This window comes from Momordica charantia (assembly GCF_013281855.1).
Source record: "Momordica charantia cultivar OHB3-1 chromosome 4 unlocalized genomic scaffold, Mcharantia_2.0 BLBB01000004.1, whole genome shotgun sequence".
Taxonomy (NCBI): Eukaryota; Viridiplantae; Streptophyta; class Magnoliopsida; order Cucurbitales; family Cucurbitaceae; genus Momordica; species Momordica charantia.
This window is the reverse complement of record NW_028275162.1, coordinates 147,322-164,193: the sequence shown is the minus strand read 5'-3', so window position 1 is coordinate 164,193 and position 16,872 is coordinate 147,322. Positions and strand designations below refer to the sequence as shown.

Below are 16,872 nucleotides of genomic sequence, written 5' to 3'. Positions count from 1 at the left end.
CCAACGCTTCACTTCAGATCCGCGGCCCATTTCACACATCAGAATCCACATGTCTCATCACGAGTACCTGGGTGGGACCCACGCTTCCAAGTATTTTTCATATAATAATATGCAATGCAGTTGCAGGTGGGAGGGGGAGTGAGGCTGAGTGTCAGCGTCAGTTTGTAATTGTAATAGAGAGTTCCATAAGAACTTCCGCTAAATTGCCCTTTTCTTCAATTTTATTTATTTTTGCTTTGCTTTTCCCGACTCCCAAAAGGCGGAGTAATAGTTCAGACTTCAGAGTTACGTGCGTTTTTTTAATTCTGCCTCGGCTTCAATGGCCGCACCTTCGCTCTTCAGATCTGCACCCGCCGCTTCTTTCGTCTCCTCCTCACCTCATCACTCTACGGTCCTCCTCTTCCCAACACCTCTGCTGTGTTCATCCCTAATCCTTATCATTTCACTAATACATAGCGTTCCCAAATGGAATTTTGACATATGTTGCAACATGGCAACACAAATTGTTTCGTGCTTTTTTGTCTCCCTGACCAAGCTTTTTTTAATAGACTGGAAATGACTTCGACCATGAACAAGTTTTAGGCCTAATCTTTTCACAACTTACTTCGCGCGTTCCATACTCCATAGCTTGTATTGATTAGCCGACGACGAAGTTGATTCTTCCTTACCGTCAACTCCACTTTATGTTTGTAGGCTTCGTTCGTTAATCTGAATTCTTCCAAGTTTCAATCGAGCATTTTCGGTGCCCATGTTTCAAGCGGATCATCATCTTCCTTGCAGCTTAGCAGAGCCCAGAATATCCAACCTATTAAAGCTACAGCTACCGAAATACCTCCGGCGGTTCAGAGTTCAGTATTATTAAACTTTGACATTTCTTTTCCCCATTCATGTTCGCGGATTAAAAAAAAAAAGAAAAGAAAAGAAATTATTGTTGCTAATCATTTTAATTCTTTGGCTTCTCAAGAATCAAGGAGCAGCGGAAAGACGAAGGTTGGAATCAATGGTATGACTTGGTTGGTTATTTATTGCTCTTCTTACGACTAATAATTCCAGTTATCTGCTTTCCTATTATCATATGTGTATCGATTTCTTTTCTCCTTGTGGCACTGAGTTAGGTCCGTTTTTCCGATTTTCTTAATCAATATTTAGGAAGAAAAGGCCAAGGCTTTGAACATCAAAAAGAAGTTAACCGAATCCATAAAAGATATCCTGCATGTGAAACTTAATAAAATAGCGTTGCTTCAGTTTACGATCCCTTTCGATTGGTTAAGAGACTTAAATTTGAAAGTACAGCTGCGTTTTCTCTGTTCAACTTTGAATCTCCTATTTTATAAAGATGGATTTTCAAGTCCGTTATTTCACATGCTTATTAGTGTGTTGGAAATCATTGGTCATGTTCATGCAACCCTGTAAGGTTTCTCTGGACAGAAACAGGTTTTTGTAATTGAAAGTACCCAAATTTCTGTTTAGATGACTTAATTATACTCCTACAGAAAGTTGTGCTTGGTGATGGAAAGTTATGGGATACTTCATTCATTGTTCTTTTTTCCAGTTTTTTTTTCATCAGTGAAGAAATCATATTATGTATTTTTGTTTACTTGCCTGAATGATGTGATTTTTTTTTCCAGCGCACAACCTGGATATTCTGTTTAGATTGGACTAGTTGAGGTTCTCTAATCGAATTATGTATTATGGATATTTGTTTTCTTGACTATGATGTACTTTTAACTTGACACAATTAAAAAAAAAAAAAAAAAAAGGAGGAGGTTCTACATTAGTGTTTGAGAAACGAGAAGATGAATCGTTGTTGTTTTTATTCTTTTGAAAAGAAGACTCGTGACTGATTACCTTCATTTCTTATATTCTCTGGGGTTGGGGGGGAACCAAATGTTGTCATTATTTATTGAAAATCAAACATTTAACATGGCCTCTCACATCATATAGACTTGACCTTGACCTTGCTATTTATTTTACAAAGTAATGTCCTCACAAATAAAAACGTGAACCCCAATGTTACCTATGCAGGTTTTGGACGTATTGGAAGGTTGGTATTACGGATTGCAACCTCGAGGGATGATATTGATGTAGTTGCAGTTAATGACCCTTTTGTTGATGCAAAGTACATGGTAGTGGCAATCTAGCATCCTTTCAAATTATTATAATATATTTTTTTGAATAAGTCCTTTTTGCCATCCATTGTTCTTTTGGTTGTGGATAAACTTGAAGACTGATTGATCAGAACTATTTATATCATTTTACTTTCTTTGTCAATAGTACCTTCCGAGTTATATATTTATATGTGGTGAAGGAGCTATGATGCTCAGAACATTTCTATGTAAGCCTTTTATGCTATTCTTTGAAAAGATTCACGATGATTATTGCAGTGGAAGCGAAGCTGAGTGGTAGTTCTTTCAGTTTCAACTTTCTAGAATTGCTTGGTTAATCAAGCTTTTAGATGTGAAGAATTGCTTTTAATATACTCTTCATTTTATGCAGGCTTACATGTTCAAGTTTGATTCTACACATGGCAATTTTAAGGGCACGATTGACATTGTGGATGACTCCACTTTGAAAATCAATGGGAAACAAATAAAAATTTTAAGTAAAAGGTACTCCTATGAAAAATCATACGTAATAACATTCAAAATAACATCTGGAAAGGTTTTGCATGGCTTCTAATCACCTGACGGTATATCTATGGTTATTTCTATAGGGATCCGGCAGATATTCCTTGGGGTGATTTTGGGGCCGAGTTTGTTGTTGAGTCCTCTGGGGTTTTCACTACGACAAATAAGGCATCAGCACACATGAAGGTACAGACATGTTGATGGAGCTTCCCGTTAATATACCCTTCTATTTTTTAGAATGAAGGTCCCCAATATCTTGACACATCTTTGTAGGGTGGAGCCAGGAAAGTTGTCATATCAGCTCCATCAGCTGATGCACCTATGTTCGTTGTTGGAGTTAATGAGAAGTCATATGATCCAAGCATGGATATCGTTTCCAATGCAAGTTGTACCACGAACTGCCTTGCACCACTTGCCAAGGTGTGTAAATCCCAGTTGTTTAGGCATTTTACTAAATAAATTTAATTAATATCTAAAAAGAATTGGGCTCTATGAAAATATGACATGCAGGTGGTTCATGAGGTTTTCGGTATCGCAGAAGGTTTGATGACAACTGTGCATGCAACTACAGGTCTCTCTCTCCTTTTCCTGTTCTGCTTGTGTCCACCCAAGAAAAAACAAAAAAAAAGGCAAGGAAATGAGTAATCATGGATGATAATTACCTTTTCTTTCTCCAGCTACTCAAAAGACTGTTGATGGTCCCTCAATGAAGGATTGGCGTGGGGGTCGTGGAGCTGGACAAAATATCATCCCGAGTTCTACCGGAGCTGCAAAGGTTTGTGGTAGAAAGAAGAGCCTTGTGATGGCTACGTGGTATATGAAATTAAACAACTACTAAAGATTTCTGATTAGTTTCAATGTTTTCTGTATGATTCGTGAACTGCAGGCTGTGGGAAAAGTTCTTCCTGAGCTCAACGGAAAACTTACTGGAATGGCATTTCGTGTTCCAACAGCTAATGTATCTGTTGTGGACTTGACTTGTAGGCTAGAGAAGAGTGCTTCTTATGAAGATGTCAAAGCTGCAGTCAAGTAAACGAACTACCATACTATTGTTACCTGCATTATTTCAAGTTTATCATGAACTGATCTACGTTTGTTACCAACCTAAAGGTATGCCTCAGAAGGTCCACTCAAGGGTATTCTTGGTTACACAGACGAGGATGTCGTCTCCAATGATTTCATCGGTGATTCAAGGTATTACAGTCTGCTCTGCTCACAAGCTATGGATGATGAATAGAATAGTTAATTGCATTTTCACTTACTCCAGGTCAAGTATATTCGATGCAAAGGCTGGAATAGGTCTTAGCGACTCCTTCATGAAGCTCGTCTCCTGGTACGACAACGAGTGGGGATACAGGTACACTCTCTCTCTCGCAGTAATTAGAAATAAATGGCTGAACTGTACCATTTTGTTTTGGTATATGACTGTTATTGAACTCGTCTGAACAGCAACCGAGTGCTGGACCTCATAGAGCACATGTCGTTGGTGGCAGCCAACAAGTGAGTACTATACTACCACAGGTTTAGACTACTGCCATGTTTAAGAATTTTGTGGAACATCACAAATTGTCAAGGGTCTCTTCATCCCTCTCCTTTTCTTTTCTTCATGTTCTGTTCTTCACCATTTGAAGTTTGGAAATTATGAGCCACAACAAAACATATTCCAGATTGTTGCAATAAAACACATCACCTTACCTTACGCTAAATTAATATATTTTGTTTCTCAACTTGGTATCTCCCAAACATAATTCATATCTGACTTGTTTATAAATGTCTCTCAAAAACTTCATTCTCATACCTTTTATGCAGATTATGAAAAGTAATCAAGGGGAGGAATGCCGTATATTGAACTTACATTAAAAAAATATACAAATTACTTGCTATTATAATGATCAATTAAATACTCCTTTTACCTTCTTCGACTTGTTGATTTTCTTAATATTTGTCAATGATCCAGTTCTCCTCCTTGCTACAATTTTAGGTGAGATTATCTTTCTCGACACCTTTGGAAGATGTTAGAGGTTTAGTCACCTCATTTAAATTTTACCCAATAAACTATCTTGTGAACATTCTATCAACCGGTCTCCTTACAAAAAATATTATTCTATATAGCAATCTTCTTATTAAAATGCCGGTAATTGATATGTATTACTTCCTTCGAGGTCGATCCTCGTATCCCCAAATTGTTGTACTAAAAAAAATCTTCTTATTAATAAACTATTGACCAGCGTTAATAGTTAGGATGAAAAATAAATACCCTTTATAGTCTAAAAAGTAAAAATAAGATTTTATAAAATTCAAGTGCCAAGTACATGTAATGCTAAATGAATAACAACTTCGAGAAGATTGTTGCGATGTCGAATGTTTATGTTAGTGAATTGATATTTACAAAAATGAGAATAATTCAATCGAGCTCGTCTCAACTTCCACCTCTATTTTTTTAACTTAAAAAAATGGATGATATTTGATTTATAGGGTGTTCTCAGTTAATGGATCTACTTATCTGATGTGTTGCGTCACTTTAATTTAGCATATCATATAATTTGATCAAAGAAACTAAACTATGAGAATAGTATCATTAGAAGAACTGTGACTTTCACCTTCAAACAGACAATTCAAATTCTCAAGTTCTTTCGGTTTAATAGGAAAAGTTTGCACCCTTTTCTGTTTCTCACCTTCGTATCGTGGAACGTGATGATTTCCCTTGTGTTCGTAAATGATCTTTTCTCCTCCGAGCAACAAGATAAGCTGAGTCTCAGCTGAGGCTTACTTTCTCGGTCACTTTTGGCTTTGTTTTTATATCTTGACCGCAACAACTAGAAACAAATAAGATCAAAGTCACGTAAGTTAACATTTTTAAAATTTATGGACCAAATAAATACCAAAGGATAGCATTTAGCGTAGATATAAGGATTTTCCTTTGAAATCAAGAATGGCCCACAAAGATTTGAATGTTTTTTTCCCCGAAAAAGAAGGTTTTGTCACGTCCTAACCGTGGGGCTGCAAATTGAGTAGGTAACAGGAACGCATATGATTATTTTTATTCTGTTATGAAAGCTACAGCGTGGCCGTTCATTCCTTTTAATCGCGAGATTTACAAGAAAACGTTAAAGAAATGAGGTGTTTCACTGAATATAAAATGGGGTATTGACACGACACCCAAGTATTCAAATTCAAGTGTATGGAAGGAAGGAAGAAAGTGATGGCGGGAGAAGGATTAAAAAAGCTCACAGTTGTGGCGCTCATCTTCATAGCCCTCGCTTCTGGTACTTGATCCTGCTGATTTGACTGATTGATATTGTTATAAAGAAAAGAACTAAGAAAGGTTTTATTTTGTTTGTGTTACAGGATGGATGGTGGTGCAGACGGAAGCATTGACTTGCTACAGAGAGAGCACAACGTTTAAGGGAAAGTGTAATTTGGCTGATGATTGTGCTAGAGTTTGCTATCAAAATGAGTCGTGGGATGGCGGATTTTGCTCTGGTGATAAATGCATTTGTACCCAGCGTTGTTGTTGCTGAGTCTATGTATGAAATTAATGGGTTTGGAATTCACCACAGTCGTTACTCCCTCTCCTTCTGATAAAAATAAGCTGCTGCTGCTGCTGCTGCTATTCTAATGAAATGCGGAACTTCCTGCTTCCATCTTCCATTTTATAATTTTATCTCAACTCTCAACTTAAAATTGGCACTGTCATACAATGTCTAAATCGTGGAAGAGGGTTGTAATCTTAGTTTTGTTGCAAATTTTCATCATAATTTCATAGTCTAGATTCAAAACTCTAAAAATGAAGAAACGAATTAGCACAAGCAGCATGCAACAAACCAACAAAATGGCATTGCAAATTTTCTTGGGAATAATGAAAATAAGTGCAAATGCAAGTTGTGGGGCAAAGATAAGTTTTGTTTAATACTTCATTTCTTACCCTTGCAAACTCCAGTGGTTGAGAGTTGAGACCATGTCAATGTGTCCCTAGAAATAGCTTTATCATGCTGACTGCTGAGCCTGAATCAAGAAATATTAAAATATGAAATAAATCAAATATATTACTTGAGAATAGAAGACGGAACAAGCAACTCTGATTTACGATTTGTAACATACAATTCAAGTTGTAATGTTTTCAGGGTTGTGTATTTTTTCCCGTAGTCCTTAACAGAAACCAAAGAAGAAAACTAGTTGCATGGCGGGAGAGCGAATGAGAGAGAAAGCTCACAGTTGTGGTTCTTGCGGAAATTGATCTTTGAATCATGGAGTAAGCGCAAAGATCAAATAGAGCAGATTTGAGAAATAGAATAGACTGAACAGGATGGAGTTCGCTACAAACAGAGCAGAATTTTCGATGCGAAGTGGCACCATGGATTTTGCTTGGAATTGACCAGGTTATAGTTTAATCTCAAATTAAACTTTGATTAGTATGAGTTACAAGTAATTTCAAAAGCATTTTTATCATTGTTAAAATAATATTATTTTCACTATACCAAGGTCACGAGTTCAAACCCTCACCCCACGTTTGGGTAAAAGTAACTTTGGAAATAGTAGATGGGATAAGATTTTGGAAGAAGTACAATACCTGATTTTTTGCCACTCTCTCTCTTCCTAACTTGTCTCTTATAGTTACACCCACCTTTTATCTTTCTAAAATTTTTCAGAATTTTTGTCCCCCTTACTAAAATTTAGTCTCACCCCTAAAAATTAAAATACCGAATTGCCGAGTGCTACTCTTGCAAGCACGGTTATAATTTCTTGTATCGTGACTTGTGGAGAAAAAGTTGGATCACAATTCACACAAACATGTAGGAGGCAGTTTGATGAGCAGGTCAAAAAGTCTTTTGCCGAAGTAAACCATCGTAGGCAGACATTTCTAATAAAATGTTGATGAGGTGAATTAGACAAGAATAGAGTGGCACTTTCAGTGCCAAACCTTCCATTACCTGGCAAGACTACAACCTATAAGTTTCTAAAAATGGAACCTGCCTAAGAAGCTGGTGTGGTTATTTATGGGCGTAAATCTTGGCATATCCTACGATCTCAACAGGGGAAGAGGAGAGTGAAGGTGTTAGGAACACTACACAAGTATGCAATAGTCTAAGTTGAGATCCCAGCATTAGCTAACAAGATTGAAGTTGACTGAACCGGAAACAACAAATTATTTCATGTCAAAATAACAAGCAGCAAGGCATACCAGAAATAAAACTCAAAACAGGGAAGAGAGTGAGCGTTCACAGTATTATTACTATAAAAATTCACTTTTTCACTCAATAATATATAGATGATGCACCAAATCCAACATAAATAAAATGTCTTCACTCGGATGTCAGTCACTCGCCTTCTTCCCCCTCTTATATCTTATTTCCCCAATGAATTCAACCAGAGGGTATTTAAATCACACCAAGATAAATACGAATAATCCCAGACCAATTGCGCAGTAGCATATCATCTTATTTGACTCAAATCATATCATCTTATTTGACTCAAATCATTCGGCTGACCACTGGATTATGCCATTCTCGTTCAGGTATTCAACAAATTCATCGATGAGGTATGGCCAAGCACCTTCAGCATCATAATTTGATAGTGTAGGCCCCACAGTCTAAAAATCGAGGCAGAGAAGAAAGAAATTAGCACAATAAATGCATGGCATCAACAAGAAGCATGCAACACAACAACAAAATGAAAGTATCTAAATTTTATGCTCCCCACACCATTGCCCCGAACTACCCCTGCAAACTTTCTCGGGTGACAGGAGGCAAAACAATGGAAGGGCCAAAATAGATAGGACTAAAAATACACATTTTGAAATTCCATGGACTAAAATATAAATAATAAAAATAATGATAAAACTCATAGGGACCTGAACATTTAGTTTAAGGTTTCATTCTTACCCTTGCAAACTCCAGAAGTTGAGACCATGTGTCCCTAGAAATAGCTTTATTGTGCCGAGCCTGAATCAAGAAAGATTAAGTATAAAGTAGAACAAATAAATTATTTGACAATGTACTATTTATTAGGAGACCGAAGAGCAACTCTGACTTGCAATTTGTAACAGACAATTCAAGTTCTAAATTTTTTTTGGTTGAGTAGAAAATGCTAGACATTCCATCTCTACGACAATAATGTGCATTTTTTTCCCACTCCTCAGCAAAAAGAAAACCTTGAAAACTACTGGCCAACTTTTGGGCAGGAAAGATCCTTTGGGTTGCACTCACCTTATATAAAAATGTTCAAGATAGATCGCTACTGGATAAAATGTCAACAGCATTATCTCTTTTGCATCAATAAGATAAATAAGCTCCTTGAGTCAAATTTCAGAGGTCATACGACTCATACCAACAGAAAGCTTATCACCACACATGACAGAAGTTCGGTCAGTTTCAAATACACAGATTAGCACCATTACCTGCAAGAACTGACACCAGTGGTCAACCAAGGGCCATTGCTTTTCAGCAAATAGTAACTGCCACATTCCAATTGCAGTGTCCAATGCTAAAGATTTTTGCCCCTAAAACACATATGTCCAATTTAGAAGTTCATACATTAGGCAGACATACTGGTATTTAACGCACATGCCACTGAAGAGAGAAAGACAGCTGTAAATAACTCCATTTGAAATATTCATGCCAACCATGAGTACCTTTTCTTTTGCCCAACCAAATGCGAAGTTGTAAATCTCACGGAACTTTTCTGGACAGACATGAAATCAACAAAAACAAATTAGCAAGACAATACCACCGAGAATTTTTGTTTTCAATTATACGCAAGGCAAAGTATAAGTTAGAACATGATATAATAAACAAAAGGATATACATACGATCATCTTTCAACTCGGAGCGCATATATGGTATCCTTTCTCGGAACCTCTCCAGAGAATCTATCCTGCCATTAAATTGAATATTGATATTATGACAAGAATAATTCTGACCCCACGAACATAGTTCTCGTCTGAAGAAGAAAACTGCAAACAATTAGTTACCCTAGTGCTTGTAATCCACCTATAAACTCCTGTTTGGAAAACTCACACATTGTGTTTGCCTTCATATGCCAAGAAACAACCAACTGCAGGTAATTGTAACAAGATATTAAAAAAAAGGCTATTAATTAGATGCATACACAAAATCAGTATTTAAAATAGAAAAGACTTAAAATTCAGATGTCAAAAAGATCAACTATATCTACACCTTTCAAATAGATAAGGCCATAATCGTTCTATTAAATATGCAGTGTTTAATGATAATGTGAAATCAAGACATCCAGCTTCTTTTGCCAAAGGTGAATGAAGCACTTGAAGGGGCCTTGAATTGAGGTTATTTATGTCAACGCCCACCTATCTGTCTACTAAATTATAAAAGGGAAAAATGAAAATGTTGCTAGCCAATCTCGGACATCTTCCCCATGATGAAGCTTGACAAGAGTGAAGTTTCAAAGAGAACTAAAATTTAGTCCCCAATAAAAGGAATGAATGCATGTCTAATCTAGATTACTCTAAAATGAGATAGATAGCATAAAGTAACAATTTAATTTACATATGAATGCCTTTTGCAGCAACAATTATTTTTGAAAAGCGTACCATAACAATATCTTGAGGATCCACCTGCAAAAAATCTATGTTGTGTCATTTCAATAGGCAGAAAAAAATGGAACTGCACAGTTAAAATTAAGTAGTAATATTTAAATTCATCAACACATTGAGCATATAAAAAATAATTGGATGCATAAATCACCTACCTGAAGATCATTGCAGAGCAGTGAGATACCATCAGCCAATATCATATCGACATATTGATCTGCTAACCATGTTAAGGTGTTCGGTCATCAGTGAGTAATCAGACAATATAAAGATACAGTACAATATAATTAATTGATCAAAAAAACTATAATCCTAGTAAAATATCACCACAACAAACTAAAGATCATCAACGAACTGGTTAGAAGGAATATTTGCAAGATACTTTCCTGTTCAGCAACTCCCAAAAATTAATTTGATGTATTTCATTATTTATACATCAACCATTGAATAGGAAAGAGAAAACATGGTAAGCTACGATATATAAAACAAAAGCTAATGTTTCTGTAAGAATTTGCATGTAGCATTCATTTCACCCCTACCTAAGCCTCTCTACAAGTAATAGGAAAGAGAACATGGTAAGCTACACATTCGACAGTGTTTCTTTAATACTGACAGAAAGTAATGAAATCTTATCAGAATGGTTTCACAACTCTTTACAAGTTCACAGAAAGAAAAGAAATCTAATAATGACAAACAAATGTAAAGCTTGCCTTTATATCTGTTATAAAGCTCTTCCAAATGTCTAGAATCGGTGAATGCTTTAATTTGGGGCTGACTGTAAAATACATCAAAAGCTCCTTCAAGATGCCAATCACTAGCCTTCAGGGCCTGATGAGCAACTTTTTCACTGAATTATCAATAAAGTATCAAAATCAATGAAAATAAGAGACAAACTCAATTTCATTAGTCATACCTCACTAACAAATGAAGCATCTTTCAGTAGCTTTGGGGTTTACAGCATTTGAACTTGTGGATTCAACCAGGCCCAACAAATTATTGGTAGCCAATAACATGAGAGATAATTCAAATCCCAGTAAACTAATAGATCTGATTCTTATTCAAAGTGAATTTTAATTCTTATGAAAGAGGATGAAACGAAATAATGTATACCATAATCCTACTCTACTTCTACAGTTTCTCAATCTTCCTCGAGTCCATGTCAGTCGATGTTATGATAAATGACTTCTCGTTCCATACATAAGGTGGACTTCCCTTAGAAAAAGGGAAGCAACCGCATACACACAAGATCTTGATGCCATAAATTCAAACGTGGCAAGAAATTTCAGTAATTAACTCAGAGGAAAGATAGCAGAAGTTTATTAATGTACCTTGCACCAGTTATAGCAATAAACTGCTGGAGTTTATCTCGGTGGCCTCTGCTCAGTTTATGCTGTCGAGAACGAAGACAGGCAAAATTATATTATAGAATGGTGTTTACACATCTTGGGTGTATTGTTGTACGCATAAAAGTCCAAGCAGAAGACTGAGCACGTCAACAAAAAATCCAAGCATACAGCAATCACTTAGAAAAGTACGTAAGATGGGTACTTCATGCATCAAACCCCAACCACAACCGGTAAAATCAGCAGTTAGGAAATAAAATCTTAAATCTAAAATTTCATGCAACTGGAGAAACGAGACTTCATCAGAATTTCTTGGTGATGTGAGTTTAACACAGAGATGAAGTGGAGAACATTTCAGTTGACAAAAAGGATAGAGAAAACAATGCAGTTAACATAAATCCTCGCCTCAGGACCAGAAATCGGCAAAAATTGAACAATAATAACCTTTCACTGTGAAAACGAAAATGGAGAAGGGATATAACAATTAAATTAACAACAACAGAAGATAAGGAAACACAGACCATTGTGGAGGTCGTGGATGCAACCCTAGCGCAGAGAAATTAATCGGAGGGTAGAACCGAAGGACGAGAGTGCCTTCTCCGACTCCGGAGAACGTCGAGAGAGAATTCTAGGGTTGTTTCTGGAAGCTCTATTTCTCTCTCTGTAAGAAGACAGTGCAGTGAGTTCGATTGTGTTTTTGTATTATTTTTAAAATTAAAGGCGAAATATGCATTTATTTCCAACCTTCTTTTTTTTTTTAATATATAAAATATTTCCAACCATTTATAGTTGGGTTCCAGTGTATTCACATCAAGATTGAGAGTCTAGACGTTGAGGTTATATTCTCAATAATGGTCACAATATTATTTAAATTATTTTATTTCCATTTTTCAAAACTGATTCTCAAGTTCATCTCAAAAAATAAAAACTGATTCTCGAAAAATAATAACAATAATAATTATTATCTTAGAACTCTACCCTCTCAAAATAAATCTCCTACCTGCCGTGTCCTCAAGAAAAAAGAAACAAAAAAGAACATCTCCTACGTACCGTTTTGAAGAATATATACACATATTATAATTATTCTTTAGTTCATATATTATAATGGTTATTTTTTAAAGTATGATTTAGAATAGAAAGTTTTTTTAGGTAAAACAAATCGCTTATTCTCCAGAGATGGGATATTTAGTCTCCCATCCTCATCTTTTTTTTAATGATACTAATTTATAAGTAAGTAATATGATTTTGAGACAAGCAACCATTTGTTCTTATACCAAGATTTGTCAATAAGTTTTTCTAAATTGATTATATAAAATATCTATCAAAACTATTATTACTTTTATTCAACAAGATGATAATCCATTAATAGTATCTCTATTTATAATCCAAATTAAATATACAATAACATTAATAAAATTTAAAACATAATATAATAATGATCATAATTATACGTATAAAAGTAGTTGAAAGATGAGAATTTTATGTCATAATCAAAGTTTTTACTGACGGTTATATTTAAAATAACCTCAAATAATCAAACGCACAGTATATGATGTAAAGTACCTTAGAGGTAAAAATTGATGACAATTATTAGACTAAAAAGACGACAAATAATTGAAAAGAATTTTTTTGATAGATTTAGATTAGTAAGTGGTAGCACAAAGGTTTTAAATTTCCCACAAACTTATACATTCTCTTATTATTCTTTTTTTTTAATTACAAAATGTATCATTTTTCTTTTTTTCATTTTTTAAAATTGAAATAATTTATGATTTTCTTCCTCTTCACAACTCAAGAAAATTTTAATAGGAAAAAAATATAGGAAAATCATGAATAAAGAAAAAAAGAATTAGATAAATATAAATAAATAAAAGGAGCAACTTGAGATATGGCAAAAAAAAGTTAGCAAAATAGCAACAAGGTTTAGGTTTTTCAAATATAGCATTTTTTTTAACAGAGACCCACATTCTAAATTACAAATAAATCCTGCTGGCTCGAACCAACAATAAATTACTTCTGATTGACTTCTGATATATTAATGATTAACAGATATACTCATAATATATATGTAATATATGTTTGACATACATATGGTATGAAATTGATTTACTTCTGATATAACTATGATATCTACTACTATAGGTGACATAGAATTGATTGACTTCTCATATACTATTGATTTACTTATGATATAACTATGATTGACATATATGCTCCTGATATATATGTGATATATGTTTCATATATATATGATGTGGAATTGATTTACTTCTGATATAACTATGATATATACTACTGTAGGTGATATACAACTAATTGACTTTTGATATACTATTGATTTACTTATATAACTATGATTGACAGATATACTCCTAATATATATGTGATATATATTTGATATACATATGATATGAAATTGATTTACTTCTGATATAACTATGATATCTACTACTATAGGTGATATAGAACTGATTGACTTCTGATATAACTATGATTGTCATATATACTATTGATATATATGTGATATATGTTTGATATATGCTTGATATGAAATTGATTTACTTCTAATATAACTCTGATATCTACCAATTATTTCGAATATATTACCTCTAATATATGTTTTCTGATATACTACTAAAATATGAAATAAATTTTTTTTTCAGATAAAAGCAATGGTACAAACACGAAAAATGAAATAAAAAAACATCGTCGAAAATGTTGATGTCGTTCGTCCCAAAAGACAACATAAACCAACAACATAAACCAACGCCAAATGTGTTGTCTATGGAAAAACGGAAAGCTTCAAAGATATTATCTCCGAAGACACGACAATCACCAAGAACGAAGATTGACGTCCCAAACTTTTACCTAAAAATTATACAAGAATGAAACTTACACTTTTCTAGACTGTTTGAACTTATGCTTATGGAACTTATGTTTCTTCTTTTATAGAATTTTAAGCATGACATTGTTAGTCTACTTTTGGTTTATACTACCGGTTCGTTTTGATGTTTAAACCTTTAAATTTTTGGTTGAAAAACTTTGCTGCTGATTTGATGTTGATGTTGATACCCAAGAATGATATTTAAACCTTTTAAGAATGACATTGTTGCTGATTTCATTTTGATCTTTAAAACTTTAAATAAAACTTAATTGTATTATTGATATATGTACGATGTATACTTGATATATCACTGATATATTATTGATATACAAAAAAACCCTAAGTTTCTATTTACCTCTAATTTCTAATTGATTTCTCATTCACAGTAATTTCGAAAATCACCATTGACGTTCACATTCACGTTCCTTTCAAGTTTTCTTTCTCATTTTCAGTAAGTATCAAAAAAATTTTCTCATTTTCCATGCATGCCAATACCTACTAATTTCTAATTGATCAAAAAAATACAATACAAAGGGTTAAAGCAAGTAAAATAGTGATTTACTATTATACAACTGATATAAAACTGATTGACTTCTGATATACTATTGATTTACTTATGATATACTAATGTTGTCAGATATACTCCTGATATATATGTGATATATGTTTGATATATAATAATGAAGCGATAACTGAAAAGGGTAATTTGGGAATACTGAAAATTTTAAAATGAGGATTTAAAAAAAAATGCTATATCTGCAAATATCAAAAAGACATGCTATTTTGTTAAATATAGAAAACTTATATGCTACCCATTAAAAATCCCCTAAATAAAATGTCCATGTTGGGGTTCAGGCGCATTGGGAAAAAATCACCGAAAAAAACGTCAGTACTACTCGAACTTTGGCGTGTTGAGGGGAAAATAGGGATGGAAAAAAAAACTCACGGGACCTGATCCATGCGAGTACTCGACCCGATCAGATCAGATCGGAGAATACCCAGTTTGACCGGGGACAGGGTCAAATCGGGGATCCCAATCGGGGTCTCCGGCGGGGGCGGGGTGGGGACGGGGAGGATTTCCCGCCCCATCCCGTCTAATATTTTATTACTTTTTCTATTTTTTATATAACAATATTAATATATATTAATTTTATAAATACATTTTAATTAAAAAACAATAAAGCTAATATATCATTTAGCCACTTTTGGTTCACTTTTTATACTATTAACCATAAAAAAAATTAAAAATTAAACAAAATATATTTATAATAGGAACCCATCCCCGATCGGGGAATCCTCGCCCCATCCTCGCCCCCAAAATTTTGGGGACGGGGTGGGGATGGGGATGGCCCCCCGGTCCCACCCCACCCTGTTGCCATCCCTAGGGGCAAATCACCAAAAAATTGATCGTGGAATCCTCGACCATCCTTGCCCCCAAAAATTTCGAGACGGGGGCGGGGATGGGGAACAAATCTCCAACGGGATAGGGATGGCCCCCCGGCCCTGTCCCACACCGTTGCCATTCCTAGGGACAAATCACCAAAAAATAAAAAATAAAAAAGAACCATGTGCAAATTCAAACTTGAGGAGGCTAGCCATCGCACCAACCACTGGGACATTAAGACATTTTGTGAAATGATGCATACTTTTATATTCTAATAGTATAAATCTAAAAGTTCAGGGGGGCTTGAGCCCGTCTGGACCCAACGTGTATCCGTCCTTTGATACGAGTACTTTAATTATAGTTCAGCGGTAATTGACATATACTTCAAACCAATAAGTGGTGAGTTTGAATCTACTTGATAGTTGTAAGTAAATAAATAAATAAATAAATAAATAAAAAAGTCGTAAGTAAGTAAGTAAATAAATAAATAAATAAAAAAAAAGGCGAATAGGCCATCTGAAACGGTAAGGTGATTTATCCGGGGGCATTTGAAATTTCTAAAACTTATATTGAAAAAATGAAGGGTCATGGCGACAAAATTGCAATACTTGCAGGATCAGGGCTTCAGTTTTAGGTATCTTCATCGAAATACTATTTAAACCCACCGAAGGGGAACCCTAGTCCCCATCTCATCCTCCCTCGTCTCCTTACTTCAAACTTTCGCCCCCTCTTTATTTTGCATATCGTCGCTGCCAACGTCTGGATCTCAAGCTTAATCGTCGACCTACGCGCATTTTATCTGAATAGGATGTCTAATCAGCTTTGACGTGCTTGATTGCGTGAATAATGCGATACGGGAACTTTATTTCATCTACGTTTATCTATATTTCTGATTCTAAATTTTTACGTCTGTCAATTTTCACCTCCGAATGTCGAATTTGATTGATATGTTAACGGCAGTGATGATTTTTTCATATACCATCAAACTATGAAAGCTCCGGCGAGCTTGTTGATGTCACATTGAATCTTTCTGAGCCTGCTTGCTTTTACAATTTGTAGGTTTTAACTCA

At 34.8% G+C, this 16,872-nt stretch overlaps 3 protein-coding genes and 1 non-coding gene across 4 annotated transcripts; 3 read left to right on the top strand and 1 right to left on the bottom strand.

Moving 5' to 3' along the window:
* Positions 1 to 135: 135 nt before the first annotated feature.
* On the top strand, positions 136 to 4,354 carry GAPCP-2 (glyceraldehyde-3-phosphate dehydrogenase of plastid 2). The gene is made up of 13 exons (XM_022292335.2): positions 136 to 391; positions 694 to 847; positions 965 to 1,003; positions 2,026 to 2,126; positions 2,497 to 2,609; positions 2,714 to 2,813; positions 2,901 to 3,047; positions 3,138 to 3,198; positions 3,305 to 3,402; positions 3,514 to 3,656; positions 3,738 to 3,821; positions 3,895 to 3,984; positions 4,077 to 4,354. Exons 1-13 carry the CDS (start codon positions 320 to 322, stop codon positions 4,129 to 4,131), a joined length of 1,257 nt encoding a protein of 418 aa, XP_022148027.1. The 5' UTR covers positions 136 to 319; the 3' UTR covers positions 4,132 to 4,354.
* Positions 4,355 to 5,461: 1,107 nt separating this feature from the next.
* On the top strand, positions 5,462 to 6,544 carry LOC148211602 (defensin-like protein 4). Its single transcript, XM_088122441.1, has 2 exons — positions 5,462 to 5,893; positions 5,976 to 6,544. The coding sequence occupies exons 1-2, from the start codon at positions 5,809 to 5,811 to the stop codon at positions 6,146 to 6,148; spliced, it is 258 nt and encodes an 85-aa protein (XP_087978567.1). The 5' UTR covers positions 5,462 to 5,808; the 3' UTR covers positions 6,149 to 6,544.
* A 1,310-nt stretch (positions 6,545 to 7,854) lies between these two features.
* Positions 7,855 to 12,231, bottom strand: LOC111016758 (defective in cullin neddylation protein). Its single transcript, XM_022292268.2, is given in 12 exon segments — positions 7,855 to 8,118; positions 8,120 to 8,217; positions 8,510 to 8,569; positions 9,025 to 9,126; positions 9,259 to 9,308; positions 9,436 to 9,500; positions 9,598 to 9,680; positions 10,192 to 10,215; positions 10,350 to 10,408; positions 10,902 to 11,038; positions 11,520 to 11,581; positions 12,056 to 12,231. Coding segments are annotated over 12 exon segments (777 nt in total). The 5' UTR covers positions 12,059 to 12,231; the 3' UTR covers positions 7,855 to 8,084.
* Positions 12,232 to 16,756: 4,525 nt separating this feature from the next.
* On the top strand, positions 16,757 to 16,840 carry LOC148211601 (small nucleolar RNA snoR116). Its single transcript, XR_015790613.1, has one exon. It is a non-coding gene; the product is annotated as a small nucleolar RNA snoR116 (small nucleolar RNA).
* Positions 16,841 to 16,872: the final 32 nt, after the last annotated feature.